Source organism: Sturnus vulgaris, chromosome 3 (genome assembly GCF_052056855.1).
Source record: "Sturnus vulgaris isolate bStuVul1 chromosome 3, bStuVul1.hap1, whole genome shotgun sequence".
Classification (NCBI taxonomy): Eukaryota; Metazoa; Chordata; class Aves; order Passeriformes; family Sturnidae; genus Sturnus; species Sturnus vulgaris.
This window is the reverse complement of record NC_142245.1, coordinates 43,912,612-43,935,019: the sequence shown is the minus strand read 5'-3', so window position 1 is coordinate 43,935,019 and position 22,408 is coordinate 43,912,612. Positions and strand designations below refer to the sequence as shown.

Genomic DNA, 22,408 nt, shown 5'->3' with positions numbered 1-22,408 from the left:
AAAACGAGTCTCACCCGGGTCTTTCCCATAGCTATAGGTGAGCCCAGCGGGACAAAGAGAATTGGGAGAGAAGAAGTGACAAGGTAGATCCCCGACTTGCAGGGCACACGGCTACAGCTCATGCAAAACCCACAACTTTACACATCAGGTTAAGCCGTGCATCGTTTTCTTGCTGTGATTTAAAAATGGCAAATAAATGCACGGGGTAACATCTGTCAGACAAATGCCTGAAGAGAAGCCCGGTAAAGGATTAATCCTGGTCTGATCCCAGAAGCCTGACGTTGTCGTGAATGCTGATGCCATTACGAGTGCCCATTGCTGGCCGCTGAGCTCGGCCAGGGAACACGGGAACCCTTCAGCTATCCCTGTGGCTCACCCTTTCCAAAAGGAGTGCGGTCTCACAGGCAAGTCATGTCTGACGAGCTGAAGGTACTATGCAAGTGAAAAGGAACAGTTCATCTCCTTCAGCTGTGGGTGTTTAGGCAGAGATTCCATGTGGGACACTTGGAAGATTTTACAGATACTTGGTTTCCAACGGAAAGAAGAGGCAATAATGCAAGCAGATTTGCAGCTCTGACACCATGTTTTGATGAAATCAACCTTCGAGATCTTCTCTGAAGGCAAGATCGGACAAACGTAAATCCTTTGAAAATTTAGGGAGTCAGGCAAGAAGGAAGAGGAATGGTGGGCTAGAAGCACTGTGTTGTGAGGAGTGTCCTGCGAGTGAAGGTATTTCTGCAGGTGATTTCCTCCACTGCAAGACAGAGCAGACAGCTCAACAGAGAAGCAGACAACTTCTGCTCTGTTTAACTTCTGCATCCTCCAGGTTGGCAGCATTCCTCTTTACCTCTGGCAGCCATCTAATTCCTCCTGCTATAGATTTTGAATTCCTGTCAAGTTATTATATTAAAATGTGGTCTTTTCTCGCCCTGTTCTTCAGCTTGTATTATTCTTCAGTTCTGTCATCAGCAACTGGCAGTACAAAAATCGGAAGCCTGAAAGCACTTAAAGGCATCACAGCCACTAAATCTATTTACAGAACTGTAGTGCTTCACTGTGGTTTCCAAAATACGAACAGTTGTGTTGAATCAGAAATGAAGTAACAGAAACCCTAACATCGCTGAAAGATAAACATCCTTAATCCTGCAATGAAACATGATGCAAGTATAAACCCACTCTTAAACTCTCTAAACCCTTTTATTTTCTCTCTACCCCAATCTAGTTTACAGCAAAGTGCCCAAATGGCAATGTTAAATTCTCCCACTTCTGAGCAAAATATAATTTTCTGCAGGTAGATCTGATGTTTATCTGGATTCACTGAATGAATGTGGTTTTTGTCTCAAGTCAGAAAGCTGGAGTTAGTTTCCAGTACAGGGCACAAAGAACTCACTATCCACCATGCATAGCTTCTGAAATTGATCACAAATGACAACTGATAAACTTTCCTGCTGATGTGGTGACAACAAAGGATGCAAGTGGGTACCTCCCATACTTTGTGTACTCTCAGTTACTGAGAAAATAACTGTTTAAGAAACAACGTATATCCTTATTCAAGAGGAACTATCCATCCCCCGTAGGCAGTTTTAACCAAAATCTTTTTGTCACAAGTTTGTTTTTGTTACACTTAGAAACAACCTAGAGCTGTGGCATTTACCACCTTCCATATGCAGTGGTAAATGAAGGCATCCTCCTGGAGCAGTAATCTGAGACAGGAGTTCTGCATCAGCACAGCTTATTACATAATGAAGCAGAGGACAGAGAGGAGGAATAACCGTGAATCCCAGGCTCTTTAAACTTTCCAACAGAACTGAGAATCAGTTCAACATTACTGGTACAAGAACATTAAACATCTGTTTATACATGGAAGTTATTTTAATGAGGCTTTGTTTAAGTAAACTCATTGCAAGTAGCCTTCTGTTTTGGCAAAAGGCAGATGGAAAGCCATTGTACAAATGCCAAGTGCCTCCCAACCCAGCAGTAAACAGCTGAAAACCTTACACAGCTCATCCTTTCCCAAAAACCTGGAGAATGCTTTTACACCAGCTACGATAAACATGACCCAGCAGAGAAGCCAGGCACTTTGAAACAATGGATAAGGGTGATCAGAACCGCTTGCACCTGGAGCAAGCTTTCCAGGGCTGAGAGAACACAGAGATCTGGCCAACAGTCTAGGAAGACATGAGATATTCCCAAAGTGATTTATGGTGGACAGACAGTTAAAGAGATTCCTCTTCAGGCAAAGTTTAGGAGTCTAGGAAAAGTTAAGGCAGAACATATTTTGGCAGGGGCAAGCAATCATTTATTCCATTAGTCCCCTTCTCCCAAAACCCTGCTAAGTGTATCGATGTGAAACAACCCTCAAAGTGACATTCAGGCAAACGTGTGGAATTCTTCCAAAGCTTTAAAGGAGCAACTCCTTTGAAGCCAGAGCTGGGAGCTATGCTCACACTTCCCAGCCATGCAAGACTGCAGAAGAGCAAAGTTCGCTGCTTAGAACAATCTTAGAAGATGACTGCTAGTGCATTTCTTTCCCATATTAGTTTGAACCTCTCTGCATAAACCTATTCTTCCAAACATGTTCAGACTCTCAGCCCAGCTTACTGTATTAGTACAGGGAGGAGGGGAAGCCATGGAAGGGGAGCTGTGCTTTTAAAACTAGAAACTGGATTCTCTTCAACCAATTTAACTTCTGACCTTCTCAGCTGTTAGATCAAGTTGTTGCAGCAGGCATGGAGCCAGACAAGTAAAACAGAAGGGCATGCAAGTTGCTCTGCAGTCAGTTTCTAGCTCTTGAGCTACACGCAGAAGAAAGGTGCAACGCATCAGATTGCAGTAACTTTTATTGAAAGACTAAATTCTGCTGTTAATCGGAATAATTGAGAAATTGATTTATTATTCCCATGTCAAAGATAACTAACTGGGGCAGTGGGGTTAAAAAGGAATAAAGGAAATTAGTAGTGCCTACCAGTAGAGACCAAGGCATAGAAGTAAGGAAGATCATGCTGTACTCCCACACTTTCGTAACTGCTTTCGAGGTTTCTTCTGAGCCTAGGCACAAGCAGTTGCTGTGAATGACTGCATGGTGAGCTGCTAATCCCATTTTACACATATGCTAGAAATAGCTTAAAGGGAAGTTAAATGGATAAAATACTAAAATGTTTAGAAAAAGTTTAATTTAACAGATAGAAAACTGAAATGATGGAGTATTTACTGGACCAAAAGGCTTTGAATGAGAGCTCTGCTTTATGCTTTTCTGTCACAGACAAGCTGAGTGATCGGGGACAAGACAGTTGTCCTTTTTGTGCAAGTAACCTTTAATGCAAAACTGAAATTACCTAGTTTCTACAGCCAAAAGTGTTGTACAAAGGAGTGGAGTTATCTGATAGAATAACCTCTTGTTTCTGAAGTAATGTAAGTAGTCACCCTGCATTAACGTGTTCATTATTTTTTCTGAACTGAAATCACAGCCCCAGTGGTGACAACACAAATTTCCCACCCTTTGCAGTGGTTTCCTGCATTTCATCCTGTGTGCCCTCGAGTCTCAGACAGGACACGTTCTAATCAAGATACAGAACAAAACAGCAGGTTTATGAAAGGCACAGAAAATCAAAACTTTATTTTTACTTTGCCTGTAAACACAACTCTGCGTCCCCTGACTAAAGCATCAATGTCTATACATTTAAGACCAAGTATATTACTCAGACTTTACCACAAAGTTTTAGCAAAAATCCAAACAGAATATAAAAAAGTAAACATGAATTCAAAAGTTCTTTGGAAAAAATATTTTAAAACCCCAGTGAGAATCATTCTTGCCCCTGAACGTAGAGTTCATAATTTGCTTTTAACACAAATTCAAAGTAAGCGTTGTATTTCAAGCTGCCAAGTTCCTTTGCTTGAAGCAAGTCCTTCACCTCTGGCAAATACTCACTTAACTGAACTCCTGTAAAACAAAACCATTTATTACAACACTGATTAAAGTACTTTGCATTAGCAGTTAATACCATTTTTAAGTAAACAGCTATGCCTGCCTCACAGCTAATTACTCTTGGAATTGGGACGAACTGATTCTATTATACATGTCAAGAAATACAATAAAGCTTAAGTAGGCTGTAAAACATAGTTGTTTTTTTTTTAATCCAGAGCTCAGTAATTTAATGATTAAACCTAAAATCCAAGTCTTTACATAACACTTCACAAAAAAAAAAAGAGAGAAAAGAAAGCTTAGTCATACAGTAACTATCTATCAGTTGTAGCACTTCCAGCTAGGGTGTGCAAGTCCTACAAATGCAAGCAAATTCACAGGACTGAACACACAAACTGGAACTGTTCTGAAGAACGTAAGTTTTGTCTTTTTCATATGAAGCCTTATGTATTCTGCAAAAAGTTCTATGCAGTAATATTTAAAACAGGCTTTGACTCTCAGTTGCTTCCCTTCTCTCCCTCCCTCCTCCAGCTGTAAATTCCATGGCCATAACATCCTATATTCAGCTTTAAGTGGACAACGGGAGGTGTATTTTTTTGTTTTGGCTTTTGGAGAGGGAAAACAATAGCAAAAAACAAACTTGCCTAAAATAGATTAAGTTCTACTGAGCAACAGTCAACTAGTTATTATCCTGTATCTTATAGAAGAGACATATTTACCTCCAGAAGAACTACTTCACTGTACAATAAGCAACTGCCAAAAATCTATTGAGTGCCCTACTGAGCAAATAACTTAAAGATACTAAGATTATAACGAAGAAATCTGCTCATCTCTTATCCCCCTGAACAGTTTACAGAGATAGAATTAGCTCCAGATGATTTTAACTGCCTAGTGGAATGATATTACTCTGAGAATTTAATAATGCTACTTTTTACATATTAGTGTTGATCTTAAGCAGCTTTTGAAACAACAATTTCAAGACATTCAATTATATTTAAGTATACTTTACCTTCTTTCAACAGCTTTTGTATTATTTTCACAAATATACTATCTTTAGATGCTTCAATTGGATCATCTCCACCATCTGAACAGGTCCATCTGCAAGTCAAAGAATAATTTTGGGAAAGAATTACACAGACAAAATAATAGGAAAGCTAAAAAGAGAAAAAACCCACAGAAAAATTAGATTAATTATCAAAGGTGATTAATACATGTCCATATGGAAGCATTATGTGCTTGGTTTCAGCTCAAAGCATGAGGTTTTTTCCTACCTTGCATTATTTAGTCTTTATTCTAAGAGTAAAACTGGAATGAAACTGCACTACTATAAAGTAGTGTAATTAGAAGGAGAATAGAAATGTTTCCCATCTAAACCATTAAAAAATCCCAACCAAACAACATTATTTCTTCGATAAAAGTATTATCCATTGAGATAAGAACTACCTATTCTCAGTAGTTATCTTTTACAACTGAAGCGATTAAAGTGTAGATTTTTTTTTTGTAGAATAAAGCAAGAGAAGCAATTCTCTAACGTGAAAAAAAATCAAAACATAACAAAAATCAAATACTGAGAAAAGAAATGGGGAAAAAATTTGAAAAATCTGAATTGCAGGCCTGGAACAGCACACACGGTTACAAAACAAATAGTTTATCTACTTTGTGATTAAACGTGAAGACTCATGAATACCAGTCTCATCTACGATACAAAAAAATTGTATTTTTCATCCTTGCAGAGCTTTATACACACCAGTTTGAAGTCAACACCAACCTAACGTGCCTTGCTGTGGTTCTAACCTTTCAGTTGTTAAAATTTCCTCTTCCATGTGCTAAGCTGTCAGACAAAACTGGTTCTCATATCACTCCCTAAACTACCACGGGTCTGTGGGACACGCTTGTAACAGATCTGGACCTGGATCCAGAAGCTATTATTGACAAATCCTCTGTACTTCACTGGTTTTACTCTGGATGTCTCTTCAGCTCCTAAGTGTCTAGGATTACATCCTTAATTCTACTGGGAAGAATGTGACGAAAGGAGGGAGGAAGGGGGATTCTCTCCCCTTGGGCACAGAGGAGGATAGCAGAGCATTAGGAGCACACTCAGCAGGGCTCTCCATCCTGCCCAAGAACCTCACCACCATCTGTGGTCCCCAAGTTAGAAACCACAGGCCATCCTTAAAAGTAGGTACCGTGACTTTTGCACATAGATGAAAGTTAACACCACCTCTCTGTAAGCCTTAGTGAGCCTTGCTGGACTGGAAACTCAGCTGGGACTGAGTTTTCTACCCACTATTCAGTGTAAATATCAAATTGTCCCTGGTTAGCTGCCACAATGGCCAAAATCTTGTCAGCATTTTATATGTTTAACCCGTAAAACACCACAATTCAAAACCCTGTGCTTTTCCAGGGTAGAGAGATCATGAACCAATAAGTGGACTGCTGCTATGTAGGAGTTCTGAATTCTTCTGTCTTTAAAATAACAGGAAGGGAAAACACATGGAATAGTGTGAACCTCTTTCTGCTAGTTATTTGTGTTATATGTGGATATAATTTAGTCATGCAATTAGGAATTATTTCCTAGACACCACTATCCTTTGGAATCTATCCTATGCATAAGTGTGAATCCAAATGCTGCTTATTTCCATTTAAACACAAATGGCACAGTGCATTTGGAATGCATTCTCTCCTCATCATTTCTTCTTTAGGTCCCTCTTGGAATATAGGTGGGAGTTAAAGTCGGAAGACTTCTGAAAGTTAGAAAGGAAAGGGAGGAAATGCCATTTGCGTTATTTAACCTGGGTGAGAACAGTACTACTGTTTTGACGAGAAGATTCTTGTGACCAGCTAGATTCCGCCTGTATTTGGTTTTGAACATCCATAAGAGTGGCTCTTCTAAGTACTCATTTAGGCTTTGATCTTTTACAGCCAAGAATGCAGTTTTGACTCAAAAAGGTCATGAAATTGCCAGTGTGGTTCAATGGCAAAACCCAAGTGAAATAAAAGTTTGCAGGAGTGACCTCTGCCTATGTTACCTTATTAAAAAGCTTTTATTTGAGAAGCTTCAAAGGACAAGGACAAAAGGTTAAAAAAGTTCAGCACTGGTCACTCCTTTTACCTCAGGAAAGGGTTCAAGAACAAAAGCTGCATAGGTTCATTTCTATGTCAGGTGCCAGGACTGCATAGTAGGTTGCCAGTGAGATAAACCAACAAAGTACTGCAGATCTTTTTTGCTGTGGTTTCCCTTTACAAATAAGAATACAGGTTCTGATAAGACACATTATACTTTACTAACCTTATCCTGTGAAATTAAATATTTTCGGTGAATTAGAGAATAGTACATTAGAATACAATTCTGGAAAAGCTGTGTCTCACTAACTTAAATTTATACTCACCCATCTCTTTGGAGAGCCTTACAGAGAATTTTAAGTTTAAGATCATTTACATCCACATCTTCTTCCTTCAATTCATATAAGAGAAAAGACAGGCAAATTAAAATTTTAGAGTTTTTTTGCAAAGAAATAATCACTCTGTCACACAGATGACACCAATGAATTAGATTCTTCAATCACCAAACATAATTTTTATACACTCTGCTTTAGACCTGATTGGACTGAACACCAAACACTGTTTTTTTTCCATTTGAAATAATGGATTCAGACTTTCTACATCACCTCTCGACTGTTGAAGACCAACTAACACAGTTTGTAAAAGAGCACATTTTAAAATTCCAATTTGTAAAACGTTTTATTTTAGGCAAATTTTATTTTACCATGTGCTAAATGATGACTGGAGTCAAAGCCCTTTTTTCAGTATGGCCAAGCTAAATAACATGCATTAGCATCCACACAGGATATATATTTCACGAATATATTAGTAAATGTTTTCAAAGATATATATTTGATTTGAAAAGGGGAGTTTCTTCATTGCACAGAAACCACCACCTCTGATTTGTGCTGAATGGTTCTACACAAGTTATTAGAAACTTCAATATCTGCAGGAAAAAATTTTGGAATTGCATGTGTTTAGAGTAACATTTATTTTATTGAGATGAAAAAAAACAGAGTTGGAAAAAAAGCAGATGGCAAATTTGTCATTTAAAGCTATTTACATGTTAGAAAGTGGGTGACTATCCCACATTACCTCATGACAATCAGTGAAACTGTCAAGAGAGAAGACACAAGAACTAAACTGCTAAAAACAGTTGATCTTTGTCCTGTTTGGAGACAGCCTGTAGGGAACCAAGGCTCTAAAAAGAAACTATAGACTATAAATGGGAAGTGAAGATGAAGAGTGCAATTTTTTTTTAAATTATCTAAACCACATTTGGCATTATGTCTCCAGAGACTTAAAAACAAACTGAAAAAGCACATCAGGGTTTGCTTTAATTACCATGCACTAAGTTAATATGTTAACCAACTACAGATGCACCACCCTAGCTTAAATAATAATAAAGAAGTCTCTAGGTTAGAAATCCTTCAAAAAGTTTTCCTACCTCATCAATATATTCCAGCAGATCAAGTGCTTTCTTGAAGTCATACTCATTGGCTCTTCTGTTCTCATCACATATGAACATCTATGAAATCAGAGATTAACATGGAGAATTATTTTTAGCCTACAAACTAACATAACTGGTATTGGGGACAACCCTTTGTGGGAAGACCACCACGTATTTTCTACTTACATGACCTTCTCATGAAACTATGTCTTGATTCAACTGCTAGTATTTTTATAGTAAGGAATATACTTAAGGTTTTAGAGCAGCATTCCACCAACGTGACAATGGTCTGTGGACAAATGATACTGGATACAAGGCTGCTGGGTTTCAAATTTAAGTGCCATTTAAGGCTGTAACATTCCTGGACTACTGTAGCCAGAGCTCAGTTCCACAAATAAGCTCTCTGAATTATTTTGGTAATTAAGCTCAAAGCAGTACTTCAGCACATGTGCTGCCTTTCACCCCTTAAAAACAACAAGTTCTCCTCAGTATTTCATATCCCCCAACTATAAATTAGTACTTCAAAGAAAACTTAACATTAATACTCTTTTAGTTTACACTTTCTGAGTTTCATTTTTGCATTGCAAATAGCAAGTATTAACACTGGTTTGACAATAAGGGAGAATTCAGAAGGAAAACTGTTGTGGTGCCAGGACTCACCAAGTCCTGACTGATACTTCCTACACTTCCCTAATCCCACAGATTGCCTTACTTAAAGACACCGGTAAGGACTGCACAATCTGCTATTAGCACAGTTCTCAGAAAGTGACTAGAACGTAAACAAGCATGCTTGTTTACATGCTAGCTTTTGATTTCCCACAGGATTACAGAAAAATACAGAAAAATTGACACCCAGACGTAAGTGACTTCTTTTACAATGTATTGCTGTTAGTCATGGAGTATATTTTGTGTGCCTCACTGGATGGTAAAAATATGTGGCAAACAAGGCAGAATCAGCTACTGGTTCCTGGCTGATACCAGAAAGGAGTATGAAAAAGGAGTCAGCACTATTATTTATCCCAGTACTGGAACAGTTCAGATTTTTGTTTCATTACATGTTGGATTTTTGTAAAAGAAAACACAAGTAGAAAGACTTCCGGTGCCTCTTTGCAAAAGGTGACCAAAAGCTTCTTCCTGCTTCTAGAACTTCCTTTTTCTATCTTGCAGCATCCTTCTCCACTAACGTAGAATTGTTTGTTCATTCTGCCTTCCAAGTTCTGCCCTTTACAAGAATGCAAAGGAAGGTAAAAACTGTCTCACATTCAAAAATTGGTTTAGACCAGTAAATCAACTTCTGGCGCTGATCTGATTTGCTTTTTCTTGTAGCAGCACTCCAAAGCACACATTCAACAGAAAAGGACAAAAGACGGGGGCCAAACCCATCATTCTGATGTTTGCTGGTAGAAACTAAGGGTAGTTAAACTAATTCACACATCAGATCTTTAGGTGCTTAGCAAGTCATATAAGGGATAAAGGCAGCTGTGACCTTCTCATTCATTTTACAATACAGGGGCAGAAAATACACTGGAAGTTTACCTGTGCAATGAAGAAAACATGAGACACTTACATCAATGAGCTGAGATGCAGACAGCACTGGCATATCATTGAGGTTCAACTGTTTCTCTGCCAAGAGTTGTTCGGGAAGTGTCTCCTGATGTAACAAAAAGCGCTCCTGCTCTGATATTTCTTGTAGTCATTTAAGGAAATGAATGTTTCATGTTATTAAAATGTAATAATAAATTGTGTGGCACAACAATAACTGTCAAGTCACAATATTATTCAAGCCTACAAGTGTTTGTTATGAAGCTTTCTATTTGGACTCTCATCCACGTTCCCAAAGCACAGAAATACTTCCCCTTCAATACTGCCATCCCAGGGAATTAGTTCTTACTTTCCACTCATTCCCAGTGTAATGAAAATGCAAAACTCTAGTTTTACCCCAAGACTTCAAAATTAATACAGAAGAGGATTAGATGGAAGCTGTTGCACTGTGCAGGAAAATGAGTTGGTTGCAACTTTAAGGAGCTGTGCCATGGACATGCTGCATCTCATGAACTGTTCAATTTTTGACTGTTTTACACTTGCCAGTATGAGCTGCTTTAGGATGAGAAACTTGCTAGTCTGAGACATTAAAAATAGAATAATATCAAACACACTATATAAACCCTGTCTTCTCCACCAACTTCCATTGCATGTTAGAATACAGAAAATAATTCCATGGATTATTTTATCTGTTTAGAGGAATAAGAAAAATGTGGCAGAAATAATTAAGTCTTTCTTTATAAAAAAGAAAGTGGTACATAAAGAGTTTAAGTTTTAAAAACTCCATCATGTGCCACACAGAAGTGTGTAGCAGAATGAAGTCCAGAACAAATTTGGGAGTCCTCTAGTTCATTGAAATAAAGTTTTGATTATCTCATTTGTAATTTTTAACTTTTCCTATTTAAAGGTGAGATTCTTCCCATCAGCATAGGCATTTTCACAGTGATAAAAAAACAAATTTAAAGATTTCATGAAATTCTATACAACTTAAACAGAAGATAATACATTATTATTATGAGCTAAAAATAATCTTTAAAGCCTAGTTAGTTAACCTAATTGTTACCAGGCTTTTCCAACAGGATTTAAGAACTATTCATTACATAGACAGATAAATATGCAGATAAACAGAAGTAAGCTTGAGCAGCAACCCTGAGTCATATTCCAGAGCTTCCCTCTGGTGGCCAGAATCCTTTAACCAGTAGTGCAAAATTGCTTTTTCTCAAACTCACAGCACATGTGCTACACAAACAGTATTTTCCAAAGGGATAGGAATGGCAGAGCAATGGAACCACTGGATTTGATAATGAAGCAGGATAGATATTTGTACTTTTCCTGTTCACATAATTTCAGATAGAGTACAATGAAACACTGTCATGGTAACCTTCCTATATACAGAGAGCAAAACCCTGAGAAAGCACTTCTTGATCACACTGTATATATCTGCAATTGCATTACTGCACTACAACACAGTTACAGGATCTCCTTGTAGAGCCTAAGAGCCTCAGGACTTGAGAAGAATTCAAAAGTGAAAGCCATTCTGTAAATGGGCTCTAAGAAATGAATTAATTTTTACCTTGCATCTCAAATATAAAATGCACATTCATTAAAATACATTCAGTGTGAACAGTTGACAACTTTCAGCCACCTCTCAAAGTACAGGTGCAGCCTGTTATTTTTGCCAGTATTTTAGATGTTAGTAGAAAAAGTGGGAAGGTATAGATTTGCCATGCTCATAGTCCTAACTCACACGTGAAAGTGAATACTGAGGTTACTGCCTCCCGCTGCCTCCCTTGCACTTCCTAAAATGAGCAAAATCACCAGCCCCTTTATCCTTACTACACTAAGTCAGCACCCTCAGCATAAAAAAATCAACAATCTCCAAAATTAATGGGATTCTAATTCAGTAATTTAGTAAGTTTCTTCGTCACTTTGCCTTGTTTCTATTTCTCACCTTCTATTTTCTCTTGTAGTATGTCTTCCGAGAAGTCTGATGCTAGTGCAGCTAATTTGCTCAAGCCAAGAAGTGTTTTCTTCTTTGCAAAATATCTTGTCTCCATATTTGCTAAAGTCTGCAATGTTCTGTGAGCCTAAAATTAATAAAGATGTTAGAAATCAGTTTTGAAAATTAGGATCAGAAGGTTAACAGACAAGAATTTTATCTGAACATAAGTCTCACAGTAATTTATTGTTTGCAATACTGTAACCCTTAATTTTAAAAGTTGTACAATTTGCAAGTGAAACTCTGCATTACACTCTTCAAGAAGAGGCTCTCTCCTTCAACATTTAAAAAATCTTTGCATTGCTAATAAAAAAACCTACCTCATTCTCAAAGGATAATTTGCAACTGCACACATTGTAACTTTAGAATCTAATTCAATACTTTGTAATAAAAGCCAGTCAAATATGTTTTGACAGAACATTTTTGCATGCAGATTGATTTACCAGTTAATTCGAGAATTTGAAAAAACAGAATTGTGTATAACTGCTGCAGTAACCAAATACAGAGGCAAGAATTTGTTTATTAGACAAAGGAACAGTTTCTGAGCACTTACTCAGAAAGAAACCATCAACATTGAATTAACTGTATATTTTAGAATCCTTACCCCGACTTCAAAGTGCTTTGCCATGACACAGAAAACCTCAATTGACACAAATAGAATATTACAATATTCTCAGAGTGGTTTTTGTTTGTTTTGATTGGGGTTGGTGGGTGGGACTTTTCAGTTTAAGAGGGATATGGCACTATGAACCTAGAATTTGCATTAGGATAAATGTTTCCATGGTTTTAATGCTTAACAAATGTGCATGTGGATGGACAGAAGCCGTTTTTAATTTGAAATACTTTAAACTGTTAAATGAAATGTATTTTTAAGACTAGCAGAAGGATGGAAAGACTGACCAGCAAGAAGAGGGGATGTAACTGGAAAGCCCAGAAGGCAATAAATTGTTTAAAAACAATGTCACATTGATCTATCCACATGCCCACTTGCTATTAAAAATACTATAAACTATGAATGTAAGTGATTAAAGTTATCAATAGCTTTTTTACTTCCATGATACCTCCAAATTCCTTACCTTTAAGATGCTAGTCTTGAAAGAGAAGTTTCAGTTTTTCCCTGGCTGGATAATATTATAATGCTGTTGATATTCACTATAAATGCCCAATTCCATCACAGTAGTGATCACGTAGCCAAACCAAACTTCCTCAGCAAAAAGTACTAGCCACTAACCAGGGATGAAATGCAGAACTAATTTCCATTACATGGTGCAGTGGCTTACATGAGATACCAAATGGTGCCTGAAGGGAGGCTTTTGGCACTCCAGAAGTACCAAATCAATCATCTGCCATCTTCCCCCTAACTCACCTGGATAAGCTGTCTTTTGATGGAGTCATAACTCAGTAAATTACCTACTTGAATATGTACTTGACCTATTCAACATATGGTATTTCCATTTGGTCATATTTAAGAAACTGTACCTTTTGCAAATCCTGGCTATTGATGTCATGTAACCAGCTCAGATGTTCATGTGCTTGCAAGAAACTGGCCAGTTGTCCATGCTGAGCAATAGGCTGAGATAACAGCTTTCCTCGCTTTCCTTTTTCCAGATACCAGCGAAACAGAAAATCTGAAAAGTTCTGAACATAACAGAAATATGAACAAATTTTAAAAGTTACATTTTAGTACCCAATTGACCTTCTAAATGCTTTATGAAATACAAATGGTAAGAAAATAGTAATAACCTGCTTGATAAAGCCAGACACACACAACACAAAATACAGTGCTGATAACAATCCCCTAAGAGTCCTGATAGAAAGGGTTTAAAGCATTCATGAGCTCTCTGCAACAGATGCTGATGAACACAGAATCCTTCAATCAAAGTGATGGAAGTGCCAAAAGTAAATACTTCACGTTAATACACAAGAACAGGAATCACATCAATTACAATTCCTCTCATCTCATTTTCAGACCTGCTCCTTTACCTCCCCTCAAAACTCCATGCTTACTATTTCCTTTCATAAACAAGTTCAGCTGTCGCTGTTTGTGAAACATTCCCTCCTACAAAGTAACCTGCAACTTTCCTTCTCTCAGGCATTGTTCAAAAAAATCTGTCTTTTTAAGAGAAAAAACACCCTGTTTTATCCTCAAAAAGTTGAATCTGAAATAACTAATCAAGATTTCTGTTTGAGATTTAATTTAGTCTTTACAGGACAATATTAGAGTAACATGAATTTTTAAATTACATTAACAATTTAAAAAATGAAGTCTGAGGAGGCCATCAGTCTGACAGTCTATCCATTAGACTTATCTATTCAGCTCTACATTTGCCACACTAACTTCTTTTCAGGAAGTTTTACATTTCCCCTTTAAAATAAAGCATGTGAAGAGAGAAAAAAAAAGATAATTTATCCCCTTTGACAGTCAGCCCAAGTATTTAAGATGCACTATTTAAAAAGTTTGCTATAACTCCTGTCTATTACTGATACTTCTGGCTTTTGTTATTAAAACAAACTTTATGTACGACACGTGTAACCTGCAGGATTTCTCTTTCCCCAGTAGTTGTGGAAAGCTAAACAAATTCATCTCACTAATTCTCAAATTAAGACTCTTTCATTCCAGTCCCACACATTTCAAGTAATCTCAATCACCTTTTCCTTAAGCTTTCTAGTATTTCAGCACACTTAGTTTTTATCCTAACAGACAGTGGAAAAAACTGTCCGACAAAGAAGTAGCAGGATAATGCAGAAAACCCCAAAGCAACAGCCCTACCCTCCCACTCTTCCTAACTACTTTCATATTTATACATAAATTACTTTTCTATTTATATATTTAACAATTTCATCTCTTTTGGAAATTATCCTCCATTTTATATTGTGTTTAATAAAACAACAGTGTAATGACAACAGCATCTGAGTGAAGAAGTCACAAAAATGTTAAGAGTGAGAAAATATTGTCTGGGGCACAAAAAAGTCCCATGAAAAGGCACTGCCCATATACGTAGTACCTTTATTTCTGGTGGCTAGCTTTGCCTTCCCAATGTAAAATACTCCACTGAATATTTTACAGTGAATATTGATTTCAATTCTCCACATTCCCCCGTATGTATACATAATTACATATGCGTTAAAAAAACCACGAAAAGAAACTCCAGAAAGAATAACTTTTGCAACATTTCAGGTGCAAACGTATTATAAAACACTGTCTAAAGGAAATAGAAGACACTTGCCTGATCTGCAAACTGAGTCATGTAGCGTTGTAATCTGGCCTGGTTGTCTGTCTGCTCACACATTTGCACCAGGATATCAAAGTCGCAGTACTTCTCTGCTAAAGCAGCTGCCAACTGGTACTGTCCCAGGGAAACTAAGTAACCAAGAAAAATAAGTTTAATCAAACAAGCTCACCTTTGTCTGAGACCAGAAAAATGAAAACAAGTTTCAAGTGTTGCCATCGAGGACATCCTCCACATTCCCAAAGGAACATTCCCCTCCTGCATATATCTCCTGCGCACAAGCACGCTCACAGACCTACCACCTCTGTCCCACAGCACAAGAGGGAAAAAGGGAATATTAAATGGCATCATGTCTTCTATTTCCTCTGGAAGGTAGCATCATCTGCTTTTTGCACTGGGGGAGGGAATTCCACCCATGACTTAACATCTACAATAACAGCTACAAATACACAAAGCAAAAAAGCAGCAGCCATAGGCTTTTGAAAAAGTACAAGACTAATAAGGACAATTGGGCGTGCATTAAAGAGAAGCTACTTAGAATCTTTCTTTTTGTTCAGTTAAATATGTAAGAGTCAGGAGAAAATTTAGTTTTGTTTGTAAGGAAATATGAACCTTAGATTGAACATAATGATAAAAAAATCTATTTATAAGCTAACAGAGACCATGGATGTCAGGAAAATGGACAATGATAATTTTATGAAGCTTTTTCTAAGAATGCTCAAAAATTATCATTAGATTGTTCTACTTATATACTTTACTTCAGTAAAAAAAACAAAACAAAACTTTCCAAAGTTACCAAAATGCATTTACACCAACCTATTTCCATTTTAAAAAGGAACTTTTCTACAGCTTACCCATTCAGGACTTGACTGCATGCAACACATTACACAATGGGTACAATTATTTAATAATCGGGATTCAAAAAGTAACTATTCACTGATAAACACCAAACAAGCTTTCAGGCATATAGGTTTATCTCTACTTGCCACAATATAAATATTTAGAATCCATTTACAGGCTAGTTTCAGCCAGGCAGTGCAAGATAAAATCCTGCCAGAAAAATTTAACAAGTTAGCAGACAACAAAAATTCAAGCACCCAGGTGTCTAATAGGAGGTACACACATGGAGTGCAGTCCTGGATGCTAACTTGTAATCTACTTTTATTTTGTAATTATCTCATTAAATCATAAACCAGTCGTTTGCACTCTGAAAGCAACTGTGTAAAGCAAGCAGAATTCACACACAGATGCCAATTACTCTATCAAATTGGTGCAATTTCCTCATCGAATGGACCATTTAATCTTGGCTTTCAAGAACATGGAGAGCACTCACGGAGAGGGGACAAGAGCTCGGATCTTTTCTGAACATATTCCATTTCCACGCTGCTGTACCGCTCCTGATCAGCCAGGCGATCCACAGACTTCAGCTGAGCCACGTAGCCATCCAGGAAGCAATCCAGGAGTGCCACCAGCTGCTCGGCCACGACGCTGCGGAGGTTGCTGTCCACCTGGGGATACACCACCTTCAGGATGACGCCGTGCTGACGCGTTATTGCTGCGCGAAGGCCGCTGGAGGCTTGGGAAAACAGCATAGGGAACGTTAAAGCAAAAATCCAATCGCCACAGCAAAGCACAAGAAAAACATTACTATGTGCAATTAAAAAAAAAAAACGAGCGTAAAAAGCTAATAGATGTTTTCAGTTTGAAAATCAAAGTAATCCGTCATCACTCCACCCCTGCAATAAACTACTCCCATCTACTTTTACACATTAAACTGGGCCAAGAGGTGGCACACAAAAAGCCTGAGCTATGCAGATCTATGCTGCCAACTACCAACATCAGCTCTTTTTCCAGAAGAAAAGAATTACTTCTACTATTTCTAAGCAAAGTAAGAGCATATACACAAGGAAAAGGCAACTTCTGTTAACATGATTTAAATCCTTCACTATAGTAATCAAAACACAAGAGCAAAAGAGTTTGCATGAGCCCTGCTTTTGTGAGGAGGAATATGGATTGCAAGACTTTTGTCTTGGAAGAACTAAACTAATGTGTTTTACATGTAAAGGCTACAAGGAAGCTTAAGCACCAACTGGAAAGTGCTTGCTTCTGAGAACATTTGTTCTGATAGCTTTTCACACTATTAAACCATCAAAACAAAACATATTTATGCAAGCAGAGAATCATCAGTCCTTTTAAAACAGCTATAGATCGTATTTTATTATTTATTTTAATGTTATGTTACCACACAGATTTGCCAACCAGAATGCATTAATAAAAATTATAAAAATTCTAAAATTAGTTTTGTTTCCCAAACTTGTGGTTTTATAGCCAAATTTGCAATGCAAATTTTAAAAAAAACATCATCAGTATTGGACAAACTAAGTGTTCATTGATTCATCCCATTCCATTCTCCAAATGAAAACTCCATTTTCACTTACTTGCACTGACAGTTCTGTAGCAGCTTTCAACAGTAAGTTTAAAATTCAGACTGAAATTCATGTGTTCTGAAACTTATGAACTCATAATAGTATTTTCTCACCTGTCCATGGAATGTATTCAGGTTCTCTTTCTGGAAGTTCTCCTGTTTTATATAAAGAGGCTCTAGACTGACGATACTGACAGGCAGCTTGTAGCATATCCTATTGAAAGAGAAGGATGTGAGTATTTTAAAGTCTACCTCAGTATACACAGCCCACAAAAGATGTTGCATTTTGTAATTCTGAAATGTTCTTTTAATATCTGCATTCTTTCTACACCACTTGCTCAGTTGAACAAAAAGGGACGTACTGACTGAGCAAGAAACCTCAGTGCGCAAAAACGAGCTCTTCACTCTTTGCTACATACTCATGATTCACAACTTTCAACAAAGCTGCAACTTCTCAAATTATCTTTAATAGTGGCTCAGGAGGAAAAGGAATGCCCCTAATTCTGCCCAAGGCTATCTTTTCCTTCCTGGAATTTCCTTCCTGTATTTGGACAAGTGAAAAGCACATTCTCTTCTCATGCCAGTAACTTGGATGTGCTACACTCCACTTGTTCTGTGCTCTTCAATGTTTATCTTCTCCTCCCACAAACATCTTGGTTATGGCAGTTCTGTACCTTAATGATGTTGTTCACATTGACAACTATCTGGGCCCACTCAATTGATTCAATAGGCATATCTTTCAGGATTTGTTCCTCCTCTTCTAATAAGCATTCAAAGATGGAATCTATCTGGGATACCTTGAAGACAGAAAGAAAAGTTACATTGAACACAAACATGTCCACTATCAGCTGATACCTAAAAGCCAAGAGCTGTTTAGAAAATTAAGTACATTAGTATAAACGACATAAATAACCAAAAATTTAAAAGGTATCAACTACCCTAATGCATAATGAGATCACCAGCTTATAATTCATACAATACTTTAAATAAATTCTTTCTACACTTAAACCTGAGAGGAAAAGGAAAAAAATAATCCTCATTTCTGAAGACAATTCCATACACTTTCATTAAGCATACTCCTCCATCATCTTCTGGAATATTTGGCAGCAGAATCTTTGTTAGATATGGTATACTGGATAACATATCTGCTTTAAAATAGCAGACTATAATTTCTGTTTTCTTTTATATTTATTTTTCGTCCTTAGCAACTATTGTTCTCCGCAATAAAAAACTTCCTAAGAATAGACGTTTTGTGCATAGTTCTTCTCAAGAAGGAAGAAAGAAATAAAGACGGAGCACTTGACTGGAACGCAGCATAAACTGAGAATTAACTTAGCTTGACTAATGTTAGAGAGGACAAAAATTGTAAGCGACTGAATTAATTCAGTTCCATCCAGGACAGCTCATCAAAGCAGCTCTCCTATCTGGAAAGCTTCATGTTCTTCAGTTCATCTCCTAAAAATTATAATTTAGTATGCATCTTCTTATGCGTCAGAGAATTTCAGTTGTCTTTTTCATTGCTTATCCATGTTGGGTAGTTGGAAATTGTAACAGCTTTACTTCTGCTACGTAAAATTTGTCAGAATTCATGTTTCAGCTGCAGATGCAAAAAAATACATACACTGAAGTGAGGAAAATACTAGCACATTATCCCTATTTAAAGGGTAGTTGTGCAAAGTTGAATTGATTTTTACAGTTTTACAGGGAAAAGTTTCAAAGTACATTTCAAAGCACTGTAACATTTATCACATGCAAGGCTACACAGTAATTCAGGAACAGGTTTCTTACCTCCCTGAAGAACACATCAGCAGGGGTAAGGCTTGGTGGAACATCACATTCCCTTTTGTTTAATGCAATCAGTATAGCAGCATTCACCAGCTCAGGCAGCCTAGAGTGGTGATTCTTGAGAACAACAGCTGCTGCCAGTTTCTCTGCGTGCTCACAGAGCAACAGTCGAGTGGCCATCGGCATTCCTCGCACTGGAAAACTGCCCAGACGTTCAAATGCACCAACCTTTTATTAAAAAAAAAAAAAAAAGACCCCATGCACTTTAAACAGTGTTCTAGAGGAATCAAGACAACGTAATAAACTGTGTGTGCTGATACCAAAAGAACAGGAGGACTTACCTGATGAAGAAACTCAATGAAGAAGGAGTGTGCTTTGGTCTTATCCTCTAGCTGATGAAGAAGAATGAGAGATGTGTTGCTGAAACCAGTTGCTTCTGAAAAAAAGTAAAATCTTAGGTCAGAACACTTGATATTTTTATTTCTGGATAATGATGTTTTTTGTCTCCGAGATAAACTGATCTGTCAATTTTTATAGTGGTACCACAGTGGTACTTTTTACAGTATATGCACACACATTTAGACTGCTTACCATGTTCTTTTTAATCTGTTTTTTTAACTCTATCATGGCTGAAGTAAAGCTTTTAGAAGAAATAAAGTATCTTTAGACCAGTACTATTCTGAAATACTCAATTCATTATGCTGCTAAAATAGCAGCTCACGAGCATATTCTAGTTTTAGTGGTATTCAGACTTGTATTTTTATCCTCATGGTAGACTAGCTATTGCTAAATTTATTATGCCCTAGACTACAGCTACTAGAAACTACAGCGTTAACAGGCATTCAGATCTAATTGACTCTGCACCCAGACCTTTTGTATAAACTAAGTGTGCTTATAATATCAAGACAGAAAACTTGGAAGAGCTATCACTAAGCAAAATTAGCAAGACAATTTCCAAGAAGCTATCAATTTTCATTTCTGGCTTTAGTCAGGAATAAACACAGACAGACTGCCAAATTAAAAATAAAGTTGATTCAGAAAATAGCGAGGATCTGATGCCCCACACAAACAACAACAGGAAACATCATCCATCTGTAACTATTTACATGAACTTTCAAATTAAGCCTCTACTCTGTAACTGGCAACTGCCACCTAGAGGTTTGAGGCTACTTTCAAATTAAAACTTGTAAGAGACGCCAAAGCATGAACAAAAGTTTCTTGCTGCAACATGTCTGCTTTAATCCTTTATATACAACAAATACTCATAAACCAATTTCTCTAGTTCTCTTTCAGGCAGACATAAATACCAAAGTCCCAGAGGAAAGGAATACGAGCTCACTTTACCCAGGATCCGAAGTGACCAGAAGCTGTGCAGTCACACTGACAAAAAGGCTAAGAATGAACAAATAAGCTCTCTCTCTTAACACATCTACTCTTCGGAAAATGATTCAAAACTACACAAGGAATCATGGAAATACTAAAGTGACAACACCTGATCCTCACACAAGTACCCTTCTCAGAAATACGCTTTCTTTGCTGTTTGTGCTTACCGTATGAAGTCAACTAATCACAGCAGACTGCAAGTTTAAAGATGCAAAAGATGCATCTTTAAGTCTTTCTGGAAATGTATCTAGTGGTGGTAGACAGTAAGGGACACCTATGCCTTCTTTGCAAAGCTTAAAGTATAATGTTACCTATTACAGATAGGATAGAATATTACAGATACAGATACTATTTCAGAAAACAAAACCCCAAAACTAGAAAAAAAAATCAAACAAAAATACCCCCTAACAAACAAAACCCTGAACAATGACAACAAAAACCCTCAACAAAACAAAGCAAACAAAAAAAACCCAAAAAACAAACCAAAAAGCTCAAAAACCAACACATTACATTTACCTTCAGGTACAGATTCAGCCCATCTTGGATCAGAGGCAGGGTAATCATCCATCAAGTCCACACTGATCTGAGTCACTGCTCTATCCAGTTCAACATCAGAATCCAGATCTGCATTACTTGGAAAGAGCTCAATTACCATGGTTTGTGCATTGACTATATCTTTCCTGAAATAAATGAAACAAAGTATGCTAAATAAAAATCAGCTGACAGGATTATAGAAAAAAGAACCCCTCAGTTAACACCAAGCATTTTTTGCACTCTCTAAACTAACTGTGGATAAAAGGTAATCCAAATCCTTAAAACCAAGTAGGCCGCACAACTTATAAATTAAAAAAGCATGAGCCAGGAGTCAAAGCACACTTTTTTATTACCTCTACTATTATTGTTTAAGAGAAAAGACTCATCACACAGAGCTAAGCCTGGACGTATCTGGTAGTTAAGTCAATAAATTTCTATTACTTACTTTAAAATTATCTCAATCACTCCCACTAATGGCAATAGAGGGGAAGCTGGTAAAAGCTCTCAGGAAAATGCTTCAGCAAATATTATGCATTATTTTTATTTCCTATAATTTCAAAGAATCCTCTCTTATTCATAGCAGCAAGTAAAAGACCAAGAAGCAACCAAACACAGACCTCCAAGGTATGAAGTTGTACTTCTATGTAAGAATTATGCAATATACACAAAACCCAGGGATATGATTTTGTGACTAAAAAATTATAGCATTCCAACTGACATGGGATATTGTGAGTCCAATACTGGAAGTATTTATATTTTTCCTTAAAATTTCAGTGTGAACACTTACATGACCAAGATGTCTACAAAATAATTAAAAAAACCAAACCCAACCCAGCAGTGCATCCAGAAATTGCACAATGGTAAACTAAAGAATACTTTTGAAAAACTGGAATATACTGGATCTTCTATTAAAAAAGAAAGGCCTATCTTTACTACCCAGAAGGATGTGTTTCTAAGGAAATTACTTGGGGCTTTATTAGCTCCTTCAAATCATGATGTGCCTTCAGAGAGGGTCAACTTGATCTTTCCATAGAACTTCCTATCCCCTCTAAAGATCACTAGGTCTGTAAAGCTGCCAGAGCTCCCTTTACACTTC

At 37.2% G+C, this 22,408-nt stretch overlaps 1 protein-coding gene across 1 annotated transcript in view; it reads right to left on the bottom strand.

The window, feature by feature from the left end:
- Positions 1–3,586: 3,586 nt before the first annotated feature.
- The window catches only part of NUP133 (nucleoporin 133), a 30,083-nt gene continuing 11,261 nt past the window's right edge, over positions 3,587–22,408 (bottom strand). The window contains exons 13-26 of the mRNA XM_014875179.2: positions 21,295–21,458; positions 19,737–19,831; positions 19,399–19,623; positions 18,285–18,407; positions 17,725–17,824; positions 16,519–16,761; positions 15,183–15,316; positions 13,435–13,593; positions 11,908–12,043; positions 9,982–10,100; positions 8,412–8,492; positions 7,312–7,376; positions 4,932–5,020; positions 3,587–3,940 (exon numbers count right to left, since the gene is read on the bottom strand). Of these exons, the coding sequence (XP_014730665.1) occupies positions 3,804–3,940; positions 4,932–5,020; positions 7,312–7,376; positions 8,412–8,492; positions 9,982–10,100; positions 11,908–12,043; positions 13,435–13,593; positions 15,183–15,316; positions 16,519–16,761; positions 17,725–17,824; positions 18,285–18,407; positions 19,399–19,623; positions 19,737–19,831; positions 21,295–21,458 (1,870 nt within the window). The 3' untranslated portion in view covers positions 3,587–3,803. The remainder of the gene's footprint in view (positions 3,941–4,931; positions 5,021–7,311; positions 7,377–8,411; positions 8,493–9,981; positions 10,101–11,907; positions 12,044–13,434; positions 13,594–15,182; positions 15,317–16,518; positions 16,762–17,724; positions 17,825–18,284; positions 18,408–19,398; positions 19,624–19,736; positions 19,832–21,294; positions 21,459–22,408) is intronic.